Source organism: Centruroides sculpturatus, unplaced genomic scaffold (assembly GCF_000671375.1).
Source record: "Centruroides sculpturatus isolate CEXI.00-Female unplaced genomic scaffold, Cexi_2.0 scaffold387, whole genome shotgun sequence".
Taxonomy (NCBI): Eukaryota; Metazoa; Arthropoda; class Arachnida; order Scorpiones; family Buthidae; genus Centruroides; species Centruroides sculpturatus.
In genome coordinates, this window is record NW_019384709.1 from 124,922 (window position 1) to 137,622 (window position 12,701).

Consider the following 12,701-nt stretch of genomic DNA (forward strand, 5'->3'; position numbering starts at 1 on the left):
ACTAATTTTATACATTTCTTGTGAAAGAAACACTTCTTATTCAACGGCCATAAAAATTATTTATATTAATGATGTCTCCAAAGGTCAAGTTATTTTTATGCGAAAAATTCGTAATTAGAAATCGCGGTAGCCGTGTTGTTCCGCGATGAAAACCAGCTTTAAGCAACGGCGTAGTCGAACGGTTAAGTAATCCTACAATTTTTTGTTTATAGCATAGTTTATACAGATTATTCCCAAAAAATTATACGTATTTTGGAAATGTTGAGTGGAATTAGTCTAGAATCGGTTAATTTTATAGTAGAAAACCTTTCGTACAGCCTTAGTCCGTAAAGTTCCCACCTATCGGGCTGCGATTGGCTCACGTATTTAATCATTCCTACAACGTAATTTTCGGTTAGCGTGGAACGTATCTAAGCGTTATAGGGGGGGTCTACTGTAATCAATTACATGTTGACGCTTAACACTCAGTTGCATTTTTATTGAAGTATACAATATAAAAATATTCAAAATGGTATTTCATCTTTCACAAAATCCAAACTGATGTGGGCTCATTAAATTGTGCATCAGTAACCATTTGTTCAGATGATTGGCCAAAATCTTGGTAAATAGTTTACGATGTATAGAGAGAAGAGCTATGGGTCAATAATTAGATGGATTGTTTTTATCATTTTTTTTTTAAATCATTTTAAATTTTATCAACTTTATATCTGATGGAATCTATTGGAATCTAATATTTCATTAAATAATAAAAGTAAAAACTGATACATATGTGGACCTGCATATTTTATAATAGATGGACATAAGTTATCAATCCTGATGCAGAATTTATTTTCAACTTATATATTACTATTGTTAACTCTTCATTGGAGATTGGCGAGTTCAATAACAGGTCTGAATGCAGGTTTTGAAGCTCTAGAAAAAGTGAAATGTAAGGCCTAAGATTCCACTAGTGCAGGGGTGGTGAACCAATGGCACGCATGCCCAAAGTGGCACGTAAGGAGAAATCATCTGGCACATAATGTATCATATGATTTCTGTCTTTTTCAATCATCTTTTCCATTTATCACCTGATCATCCTTTTTTCAATCAGCTTTTTTACATTTATTCTAATTAAAGCGTATTCGTTTAATTTCTTTAAATATTGTTATTCAAAGTCTGAAACTTTGGCACGCATAAACATCTTTAAAGCTAAGTATGCTTACAATATAGCATGCGAACACAAAAAGGTTTGCCATCCCTGCACTAGTGTATAAATTTCAATAAAAAATATATCATTTGTATAGTGAGACCTCATTCCTCAAAGACATCTGTTAACGAAATCTATTTAATTGATCTCAGAAAGATCAGGAGACTCTAGTTTTGACCAACTGTAATGAGAAAGTACAAAAGTACTTTCTTTTCTTAGCTTTACATATAGCTTTAAATATTTGTTTCATTTGTAAGTATTTATTTAATTCATATTCAGTATTTAACTGCCAAAATCTTTTAAAACTGACTGATTTCTGATGTTTGGCATCAGGTTAAGTTTTTATAGAACTCAAAAAGACTAACCAGCATTAGGACATTGTTGACAATGAACTCATTGAGTTTTCTCTGCAAATAATTGAATCTGTAATGGAGACCATTAATTCTTTCATAAAAGCTTTTAATTAATAGAGAATAATAATGACTAAAACATATATTTGAATATTAAATCAACATTGCTTAAAATTGAAATTGATTGACCTTTTAATACAATGATTCCCAACCTTTTTTCATTAGCGTACCCCGTGACATGCCATATCTCTAGATTGTACCCCGTGACATGTCATATCTGTAGATTGTGCCCCTCATTTAAGAAATTTAGTGAGTAACCGTATTGTTAATTTTACACATTGTAACTTTAAATTAAAGAAAAAAAAAACTAAAAGAAAAAATGTATAATAAAGTTGTGATTGTTGCAAGGAACATTTTTTATCTAATAATTTTTTAATACTATTAGTTTGTGATACATAATATATTATTTTTTCTGCCATAATAACTAACTTTTTTCTGTACCCCTAAACAACCTATCGCGTACCCCTAGGGGTACGCGTACCACAGGTTGGGAATCGCTGTTTTAATACATAATGTACAGGAGTTTCAAATATCAAACAAACAGCTGGATTCCTTTATTAGGCTATTAAGACTAAATATTTATTACATAATTTGGCAAGAGAACGTAGTTAGTCTTCCATCTCTTCTTAAAGTTTATAGTTATAAATAAATTAATTAATTAAATTTAACTTCAGAATATTCTGGAAGAAAAGATCTGCATGGTAAGTAGGAGTTGTGGATTTAAGTCCTGCCCTGTGAATATTCTGGAAGTTTTCTGGAAGAAAACTTCCAGAATAAATAATTTAATTTTAGAATATTCTGGAAGAAAACTTCCAGAATATTCTAAAATTAAATTATTTATTTATAATTATTAAATTTAACAAGAGATGATGACCTAACTGCCCATTTCTTGACAAATTACTTAGTAATTATTTATCCTTAATAGCCTGATAAAGTAATTGACTTGATATTTAAAATAATTATCAGGTTGGTTGTATTTATTATATAATGTAGTTTGTTTTTAGAATATGATTTACTTTTTAGTATAAATGTATTTATAGAAATGATTAATCTGTATACATATATATATATTCCAAGATATTTTTATTTTGTTTAATTGTATTTCATTATTCATTTGATATCAGTATTGAAATCTACAGACTCATTTTATAATTTTTTCTTTTATTTAGGAGATTAGACTTCATGTTTGAGATTCAGAAAAGATGGATACCATTGGTAGCTGTAACAAAATTTCTTCCATACCATCAAAAACTTATAGTCGAAAGAGAAATACAGAAAATAAAACAGCTGCTGAAAATTCATTAAAACAGTTTAATGAAATACTAGTGCTTGACAAAAATCAAGAAGCTAGTAGTGTAAAAAAAGAAAATGAAACACATGCCAAACCAAATGATTTGCCAGGAAATTCTAACTCAAAAAATAATGCAAGTGATTTTTATACATTCAACTGTGAAAAAACTGAAAATGCTCTTAAAAGAGATACTAGTACAAAACCAGTAGGAAAGAATTCAAGTGAAAAAAGACTTTTAATATATAGTCCGAGGAATACTGAAAGAAAAGAAGTAACACACAATTCTCCAAGTGATAGTAATAAAAAACTTCCACCATTCAGTTCTGTAAAAGATTATTCACAAAAATCTATAAATAAAAAACCAACAAACTCTGCAAAAGATGGTAAAAAACAGGACTATAAATGTTCTTCCAAAGCCATTCTTCTGTCCAGTGTGATCACTCTATCTCGTGATTGGTCTGCATCTCGAAAAACTTACGCCAGACATACTTCTCCTCCAGTTCGGGTACAATCAAGAAATAACTATGATTCTTTTATAAATAAGGATCAGGAAAAAGACAATAAAGATAAATATGACAGTAGTGAGAGAGATAATGAAAAGGTTTTAAATAATTCATCATATGTAAATAATTCATTTGAAAAAAGTGCTTCAGAAAAGAATTTTGATAATGAGCTATCTAACATTGAGAATAACAAAACTGTACATCAAACATCAGATAAATTAAATGATGAAAAAACTCCTGATAATACTTCTGACTCTTTTTGTTCATTTTTTAAAAATGACTCAGTGTTACAATCACCAGAGAATTCTCATAGTTTAAAGCAAAATTGTAAGAAATCTCAAAAATCTGTATCTTTTGCAGAAGATGGGTGTATTGATTTACCACAAAGTAGTTTAAAAGATAGAAATGTTAACATTGAGAATCCTTATAATTTAATTTTGTGTGAAGATAATGATAATTATGTAAATAATATTTCTGATATATCTGAACAATTAAATGATAAAAATCAAAATGAGGATAATGAAGAAAAAGAAAGAAGCTGTAGGGATATAACATCATCAAACGATAGCCATGGAAATTCAGTTGCTACAACACTTCAAACAAAAATGTCTGATAAACCCAAAGGCAAAAGAGGTAGACCAAGAAAAATTAAAGAAGCTACAGAAAAGCCTGAAGCTAAAACTGGAACGCCAGAAATTTCATCTGCAGATGATCAAAATTCATCAACTCCAAAACCTGTTCGCAAAAGAGGAAGGCCAAGAAAAATTTTAGATGATAAGTCACAAGATCAAAGTCACAATATTAGGAATAGTTTTTCAGAAAATTGCATCGCTCAATCTCCAGAGAAAAATATTACAACTCAACAAACCACAGAAACCTCAAAAATAACAGTTCGCAAAAGAGGAAGGCCAAGAAAACATCCATTAGTTTGTAATAATGAGAATAGTGAAGAAAATACATTAAGTTCTACAGATTCAGATGAAAAACGATTAAGAGTTGATTTATCAAAAGAAATGAATGGTAAATTATGTGAAAATGAAAATTCAACCAATGAAGACAATGCTTTAATTAGTGATCATCAAATCAGGTCTGAATCTTCAGTAAATGGAAATGACACAGAAAAAATTTCACCAAGACAACAAATAATTGAAACATTAGATCTAGAAACAAATGAATCAAATGATGAAACAAGTTACAGAATGGAAAATGTCAATAATTTGAATAATGTTACTAGAAAGCAAAACCAAGTAGAAGGAAAAATTAATAAAGTGCATTTAAATAAAGATCGTTTAAAACAAAAGGTAAAAATTTTATATACGTTTTAATTATTTTTAGCAGAATAGTTTAGAAAGATATTTAATTTAGTTGTACATTTTTTAATAACACATTTAAAACTAATCAATAATTTTTAATAGATTTACAGATTGTTATTAATAAGGGTCAGATGTTTATGCATTTAAAATTGCAATATATGAGCATACATATTCACATAAAAATTCCAGATATATGCATGTTAAAATGCCTAAAATATACATTTTCAATGTCAATAATTTGTACAGTGCTATAAACAAAAATACACATCTACTTTAGACCTGTGACATAACTATAGGATGAGGAGAACACGGTTAACCCAGTCATATTCCAACTTCTTATAAACAATTTATTATATACTGTACATAGAAATAAATTCAATAATGATTAATTAGATAAAGTAAAAAGTTATAAAATTTTATTTAGCATATAATTTTATATTTAACTTGATTGCATATCTACATGAAACATTGTTCTAATATGTTTTGTGATCTAATTCTCAAATCCTTGGTGTTACCTATTATCACATGTTTATCTCCTCCCATCTGAACAGTGTAATGTAATATATGTTAGTTTTGTTCCCAGACAAAAATAAAGCATGCTTGTATTTCAATCTACAAATTTTAATGTATATTACTGATTAAAAGTATCAGTAAACCTTTATGAAATAGTAAAAGTAAACTTTACTATATTTTATAAACTTATTGGTTCCATGAATGGATACTAAACAATTTTGTTTATCACTGTTCTCTAGCATACTTGAATGAACTCTACTGCAAATAGCTTGCATTTACTATACAGCAAGCCCTCAATTAACATTTCATTATAACATCATTTTATTATAACATTGTTAAGAAAATCATTAGTTAGAATGCCATTGAGGATTTGTAATCATTTCCAGTTATTATTGTTGAATTTTCTTTATAAACAGTATAATTGATTCTATGTGGCAGAAGACAAATGCTGATGTTGCAGACATGATCCAGTTAGAATAATGTTAACCAAATTATATTTTGTTTGTTATTTAACATATGGTAAAAGTTGTTTCATTATACTGTATGTCATTTTGCTTAATGTTGCAATTTCCAAGAACCATTGACAACATTAAGCGAGGACTTGCTGTACATTTACTCTATATTTCAATATTTAGTAAATCAGTTTTAATACATTATTCTGTATGAAAGTTTGAATTACTGTATATTGCAAAGGATGTACAGTATTGTATGGTACTCTAATTACAGTTCTGTATGTCAGTTTTTTTCATAGTCCCACTTAGGTGACCACCACATTTAAATAGCCTGAAATTGTATACCCTGAAAGCTACATCAATGAGGTTTCACTGTATTACATACTGTTACTTAGTGGAGACTTTAAGAAATTTGAGATGATGCACTTCTTTAAATGTGTACATATGATTCTGATATTACACCAATTTATTTGGATTGTAACTTGAGACTTTACTTGCTTGTTAAAATGTATTGAGTTTCAGGATGTAAATATAAATTTTTCTACATAAATATTGGTTGAAAAATGTATTGAGAGACTATATTTTATGAAGTTTGGGTATTAAAGACAAGTCATTCCAGTGGAAAATGTTGAGTGAGACTTATTCTGTGGGTATGCTTATATATTGTTTTGAGAAAACCAAAATAAATAGAGAAATTAATCTTGTAAACATGATTTTATCTCCAATTTTTATTCATTGTAAAATTATTATTGGGGGTGTTTGTTTATATCTGTAATAGTTTTATGCTCAAACATTTTTTAGTGTTAATATAAAACATTTTGAATATTGTTTTTGTTCTTATTTATTAGGATAGTATCTTATTTTATATACTAGTTGAATGTTTGATTTTATTAATATCTAAATAGCATTGAAAAAATGTTAATTTTATTTTATAAAAGATACATTAACCCCAAAGAAAGGAACCAATATCTCAACAGAAACTATTCCATCCTCAAATGGTATTTAAATTTAGATTCTTTGGTAGGAAGGTAAACATTCTAGTATGCTAAACTATGAAGATCTGGTTTTCTGATTGAATTCTTAACTTTATTGATTAAAACTTATTAAAGTGTATGACCATGAATTCAATAATTAAGTACATGAGTATAAGAATGTTTAAAACCGAAGAGTTTATGTACTCAGTGGCTGAATTTTTTAATTTTTTTAATTTTTAGCATCTAAAATGTAAACCATTCTATATAAATTACATCTTCAGTCAAAGAAAAAATTGAGACCTATGTAGAGAATATATATTTTACTTTTTACTGGAACATATAAAATATTATTGAAGGACATGGGTTTAGATTCAACTTGTGTTTTTTTATTTTAATTAATATTGGTTTTTTGTTGGTAAATATAGTTCATTCACTAAAATAAAAATTGTTTGTACAGTACATTGAAAATTTTTATTGTATATATACAGTTGAGTCCGCATAAGTCATCATAGGTATAACTAGACACCATCGGTTAAGTAGTCAGTTTTCTGTGGTCCTGGCCAACTTACATAGGCATTAATGTTAAAAAAACTGGTTTACTCGATGCTGTTTAACTCGTCACCACTGGATAAATCAACATACTTTTTCTGTCCCACACTCATTTAGATGTCTGATAAGTCGACTTCCCTCCTGAAAAAAAATGAGTTTACACCATCACACAGCTTAATGTCACAGCAGAATCTGATTTTGCATTTTCTCATCTTTTATTTATGCATTATTTGCAGCAAGTATTTTGCATTTATGTTAAAAATGAGTATCAAAAACTTAACAACGCTTATGCTGAAGGAAAAATACGAACTTGTATCTGAATTTAAATGTAAGAAAACTTTGCAAGCCGAATTTGCAAAACAAAAAAAACCTTCCAAGAACAACATTGATGGGAATCCTGAAGAAAAAAGAGGAAATTAAGAAACTTTTTCTTGGATTTTCGTTGCAGCTGTCTCAAAAATGCCAGAGAAAGTTGCCATACAAAGATGGCGAAGATGCTCTGGTACATTGGCTAAAGCAACTTAGTTCATTGAATCTTCCTGTTTCAGGACTGATGCTGAAACAAAAAGCAGTAGAAATCGCTGAGGTACTTGGACTAGAAATCCCAACTTTGGTGCCAGTGATGGATGGTCAGAGAGATACATTGCATGTTCTGTATAAAGCGCTACTGTATTTTCCTAATTGTAGTTTTGTGGTTTTATTTCAAGTTTGTTTTATTCATCGTATTGGATAACGTGACACATTTCCTCTTCCCCTTGTGGTATAGACTTATGTGGACTCGACTGTTATGTTATACAATGATCTTTTATTGTTTATAAAAATTTTGAAATTTTTCAGGATACTCTCATGTGTGGAGTTTGCAAAGAAGAATTTGATTCTTTACCAAGAATAAGATATCATATAATGGCAGCTCACAATGGATTAGTAAGAAATTTAAATTATATAAATTTACATTAATGAACTAATATTAAGTGAAATCTTTATGTCAACATTAATATACTGCCTGCTGAGACCATTAGTGACATAACTCAAAATTGACAATTTTGGAGTTATGTGCACCATAAAACTTTCAGTCATTTAAAGTAAAATGGATATATCATGTCATTATTCTATCACAGAATCTTCAAAACTTATTCAAATGCTTTAGTGATGTAACTAAAATATAAAAAAAATATTATGTACTAACTTTATAAGAAAAACTAACCTGCTAGAACACCTTAAAGTAGAAAGTATTCTAGCTACAAAGAAAATCAATAGGATAACTGAAATAGTTGATTAGGAATGAAGAATTGAAAAAGTTTGACAAAAGCTATGAAAGTAATTAACTCAAAAAGTAGCGTTTTTTTGAGTTATGTCACTAATGTTCTCAGCAAGTCATATGTTCTATTTCCATCTTAAATAATTATCCAAGAATTAACTAATTTATTTGTGGGGGGGAAAAAAGAATATAATTGCTAATTAATCATCAAAATAAATATTTGTTGAAACAATTTTATATTCTACATTACTTGTTACTTTATTTAACTTATGTTTCTTTTTAATTTGTAATTTCAAATGTTTTATAACTATTTTTTATCATAACTGAAAGAAAAAATATATATACACACATATATATATATATATATATATATATACATACTTTTTTAAATAAAGATGATTTTGTTATTTGGAATTATTGCATTAAATAAATTTACACCAAATTACAGTCTCCATCATCAGTTACTACTAAAAGTATACTGATGATAGAGATACAGATTTTAGAAATATTTTTGATTGATTAATCAAGTTTCACATTTCAAAGAATTCATTTTGATTGTGTAACTAGTAAATACAATAAAATTAGATATAACTTTATATTACTTCTAAAATATATAAGAAAATTAATACTGGTCTATTTGTAACAAAATTTACACTTAAATTGTTTTAAATGTAGGCTCGAATAAATGATGAAAATAGCTATTTTACTCCACAAGAAGAAATTGTACTATATAAGAAAAATCTTCGATTAATAAAGAGATTGTCCTGCACTCAGCCTCATTGTGGAAAGAAGTTTTCAAGTATTTTAGGATACAAATACCATAAAAATATATGTGGAGTAGAGGTAATGTATATTTGATATTTATTTTGCACTATACGAATTTTTATCAAATAATTTTTAAAGTATTAAATGTATTGTCTATTATAGTCAAAACTTTTTAAATTTATATTTATATGTAATTTTTGAAATATATTTTTTCTTTTAAAATTTTAATTAAAATATATTAAATATTTTTAAGGTCCAAAGAACTGAATGTAAGATATGTGGAAAATTTATCAAAGTAATATCTTTGGCTTTACATATACGTACTGCTCATCGTGAGCGACAAGAAGTTCAGCCAACTACAAATCAAGATTTGCCTCGTAGGGGAGCTGCTATAAAGTAATTAATAATAATTTTACATCTATTACTTTGGTGTTATTAAAAATAATAGTTATGCATAGTTTTATTTTAAATATTAAATTAAGTTATTCATTAAATATGATTGAAATAATTAAATCATTTAATGATTGATATCAAAAATTACGAATTTTAGTGATTTTTGCAATGATATAACTAACTTGAATTGTTACAGAGTATAATCCCAATTATCCGAGATAAATTGGATCAATGCTATCTCAGATAACTGAAAAATCAGACAGCCACATCCATTTTGGATTAAAAATTCCAAATATAAATGATTTATATGTTAGCATTTTTAAGCCTCTTTTATATTTTAGTGAATTTAATCCATTATATGAACAACAATTTTTACATTATTTATTTTACAGTTAATATATATACATTAGTTTTTATTGTAATTACATTTTAATATGAATGATTTGTCTCACATTGACAATAAGTAGTAGAAGTAACAGAAACAAATCATTTTGTAATGTACAGTACATCATTGTTTTAAACTTTCTTTTATGAATTACAGTATAAGAAAAGTAGTGTATTCACTTAGAGGTTTTCATTGAATAATGTGTCATCTCAGTCAATCAGGACTTTGATAATTAGGATTTTACTGTATTTGCAATTTAATATTTAAATAATAGATATCATGGATTTAGAACCATAAGTGGTTACCTATGAAATTGTATTTGAAAACAGTATTTGAAAATTGGATCAACCTTTGATTTGCTCAGCTAACATTTGCTACTTTATATAACCATTTAGAATTTTACATATCTGCTTATGGTCACAAGTAGAACATGTTGAATATAATAGGAACACTCTATTATTAAAAAACTGCAAAATTTAGAGTTAGCTGCAAATGATTCTATATTCATAAAAATTGTTATATCCTTATAAAAATAAATCAATATTTAACATAATTAAGAAACTCGATTCTGCATTGCTGTCTTTTTTTAGTGTCAGTTTAGTAGACTTCTGCTACATAAATAAACCCATTTTGATATAATGTAAAATATCAAAATGGGTTTGCTTAGAATATAGTATTAAAATTGATTTTATTGTCTATACTAAATAACTAATTGATGTTCTTTCAAAAGAATTTGAAGTATTAATATAGAGCTAATCTGATTAATTAAAAACTGTTACTGCAGTTATTAGTTTTAAACTCATTTATAAATGAAGTTAGTTCTTGAGAAGGAAAAGAGTACTGGATGATAATCCAAATAAGTAGGAAAGGAAAGCTGAAAAACTTAAAATTTTATTAAATTTAGCATTTGTGTCAGAGTGCATCAAAAAAATGTTCTCCTTATCATATCCTTCAAGATAATCTCAAAATTTGGCTTAAAGCAGTGTTTATTAATCTTGGTTACTCCTGTTTTTTGTCCAGTTATCTCTAAAGCATCCATAGTCAATGTCAGTTAACAAGAATAGAAATTTTAATTATTATCATATATTGTATATTTAAATATAATGTTTAACAGAGATCTTTCATACAAAATGAAAATGTATCTAAACAGAAAATAATCCTCAAATGGGATAATTTGCTATGTAGAGTAACAGTTAGAAATTTAGAAATGCAAGTTAGAAATTTGTGTAGTGCAGAAACAAAAGACTTTCATAACATAACATGAGTGAAATGGAAATTAATACTGAAACATAAGTATTCAGATAATGGTCAACTTCTTGGTGATCAGAATTAGTTTTTTTTTTGTAAGACTATAATTTCATAGTCTAGAAAGTAATTGTGATGACGCATACTGCTGTTTTTCCCAAACTCTCTAGAAGAGTTAACTTGTTTCCTGGGAATAACATATTTAAAAAGATATGCACTATTAATTTGATATGTCCCCATTTTTTCTTAAGTAAAAGTTATCAGATATTTATAATAAAATGTTTTAGGATGAAATCCTTCTGCTCTCTCCATATTAGGTACGTAGCAAAATTCTTAGAACTAATCAAAATTCAATGTGGTATTCATGAAAGAATAACAATTAATTTTTAAAAGGAATCATTTTTGTAAACATTGTAAGGGAAATTTTTCAATAAAAATTGAAAAGTTCTTTACTACTATTACTATTTTAGTTAATGAATTAAGTGCTGGCTATCAAATTAAAACACATTTCATGGGTATTGGGTTTTTACACTTGATTTTTTTTCCACTCTGTTTCATGTGCACATTTTAACATATCTTTGAAAAATAAAATGTTTATGTTGAAGGAGAAGATAAATTAGAGAATACTTATATTGAGGATAAGTAGTTCTAAATATGAATTTAATATTTTTTAAACTTAACAAAATGGAAAATTCAGGCTGCTACTGTTATGTTCTGTCTTAGACAGGTTTTACTGTATTATATACATATATATATAACAAAAAAATGCCATAGATGATTGTTTAGGTTTTTAATTAAATTTTGGTTATGGTTTTATCTAATGATTTTTATTGTTATTTAGCTAATTCCACTATCACTGTACTCTCTCACTGGAGAGATAAGATGTAACAAAATAATTCAAATCATTGTAAGGAAAGGACAGCAACCAGATTTGTTGTATCCAAACTAATGCATATTCATTTGACAGTAACAGTTTTTGGGAAAAAAATGAACAAAAAAAAAAAGAAATGGAAAACCCATCCATAAATTACATGAAATTATAGCAAGTATTGGATGAGAGATATCCTTCATTAGTTTCATTTTGTAAATAGAAAATTACAAATATTCAATTCAAGTACATATTCTTCATAAGATATGATGTATATTTTCATTTTTTAGATTCTTTTTCTGTCAAATATTAGAATACAGTGTAACCTTGGTATACGACCTTAATCTGTTCGTGATGTTTGGACTTATACCAAATAGGACGTATACCAAACCAACCTTTCCCATAAGAAGTAATGTAAAAAATGATTAATCTGTTCTCATGTAAAAAAATGGCTGGCTTTAAACACTACCTCACTTTCCTGGCTAGTTCCTGCTTGGTTTTTCATGAGATCAGCATGTATCTTTTTAGCTTTCTCACAAATAATTGCTTCTGATACGATGTCGCCAGCACACTGTTTTTCAGTTATCCGAAGCAAA

General features: G+C 27.5%; 1 protein-coding gene across 4 annotated transcripts in view; it reads left to right on the top strand.

Moving 5' to 3' along the window:
- Positions 1 to 12,701, top strand: part of LOC111627768 — a 63,501-nt gene that overhangs the window by 33,653 nt on the left and 17,147 nt on the right. For all 4 annotated transcript variants that reach the window (XM_023371405.1, XM_023371404.1, XM_023371403.1 and 1 more), the window contains 4 exons: positions 2,766 to 4,691; positions 8,029 to 8,115; positions 9,125 to 9,292; positions 9,468 to 9,610. In XM_023371405.1, the coding sequence (XP_023227173.1) occupies positions 2,799 to 4,691; positions 8,029 to 8,115; positions 9,125 to 9,292; positions 9,468 to 9,610 (2,291 nt within the window). In that variant the 5' untranslated portion in view covers positions 2,766 to 2,798. The remainder of the gene's footprint in view (positions 1 to 2,765; positions 4,692 to 8,028; positions 8,116 to 9,124; positions 9,293 to 9,467; positions 9,611 to 12,701) is intronic.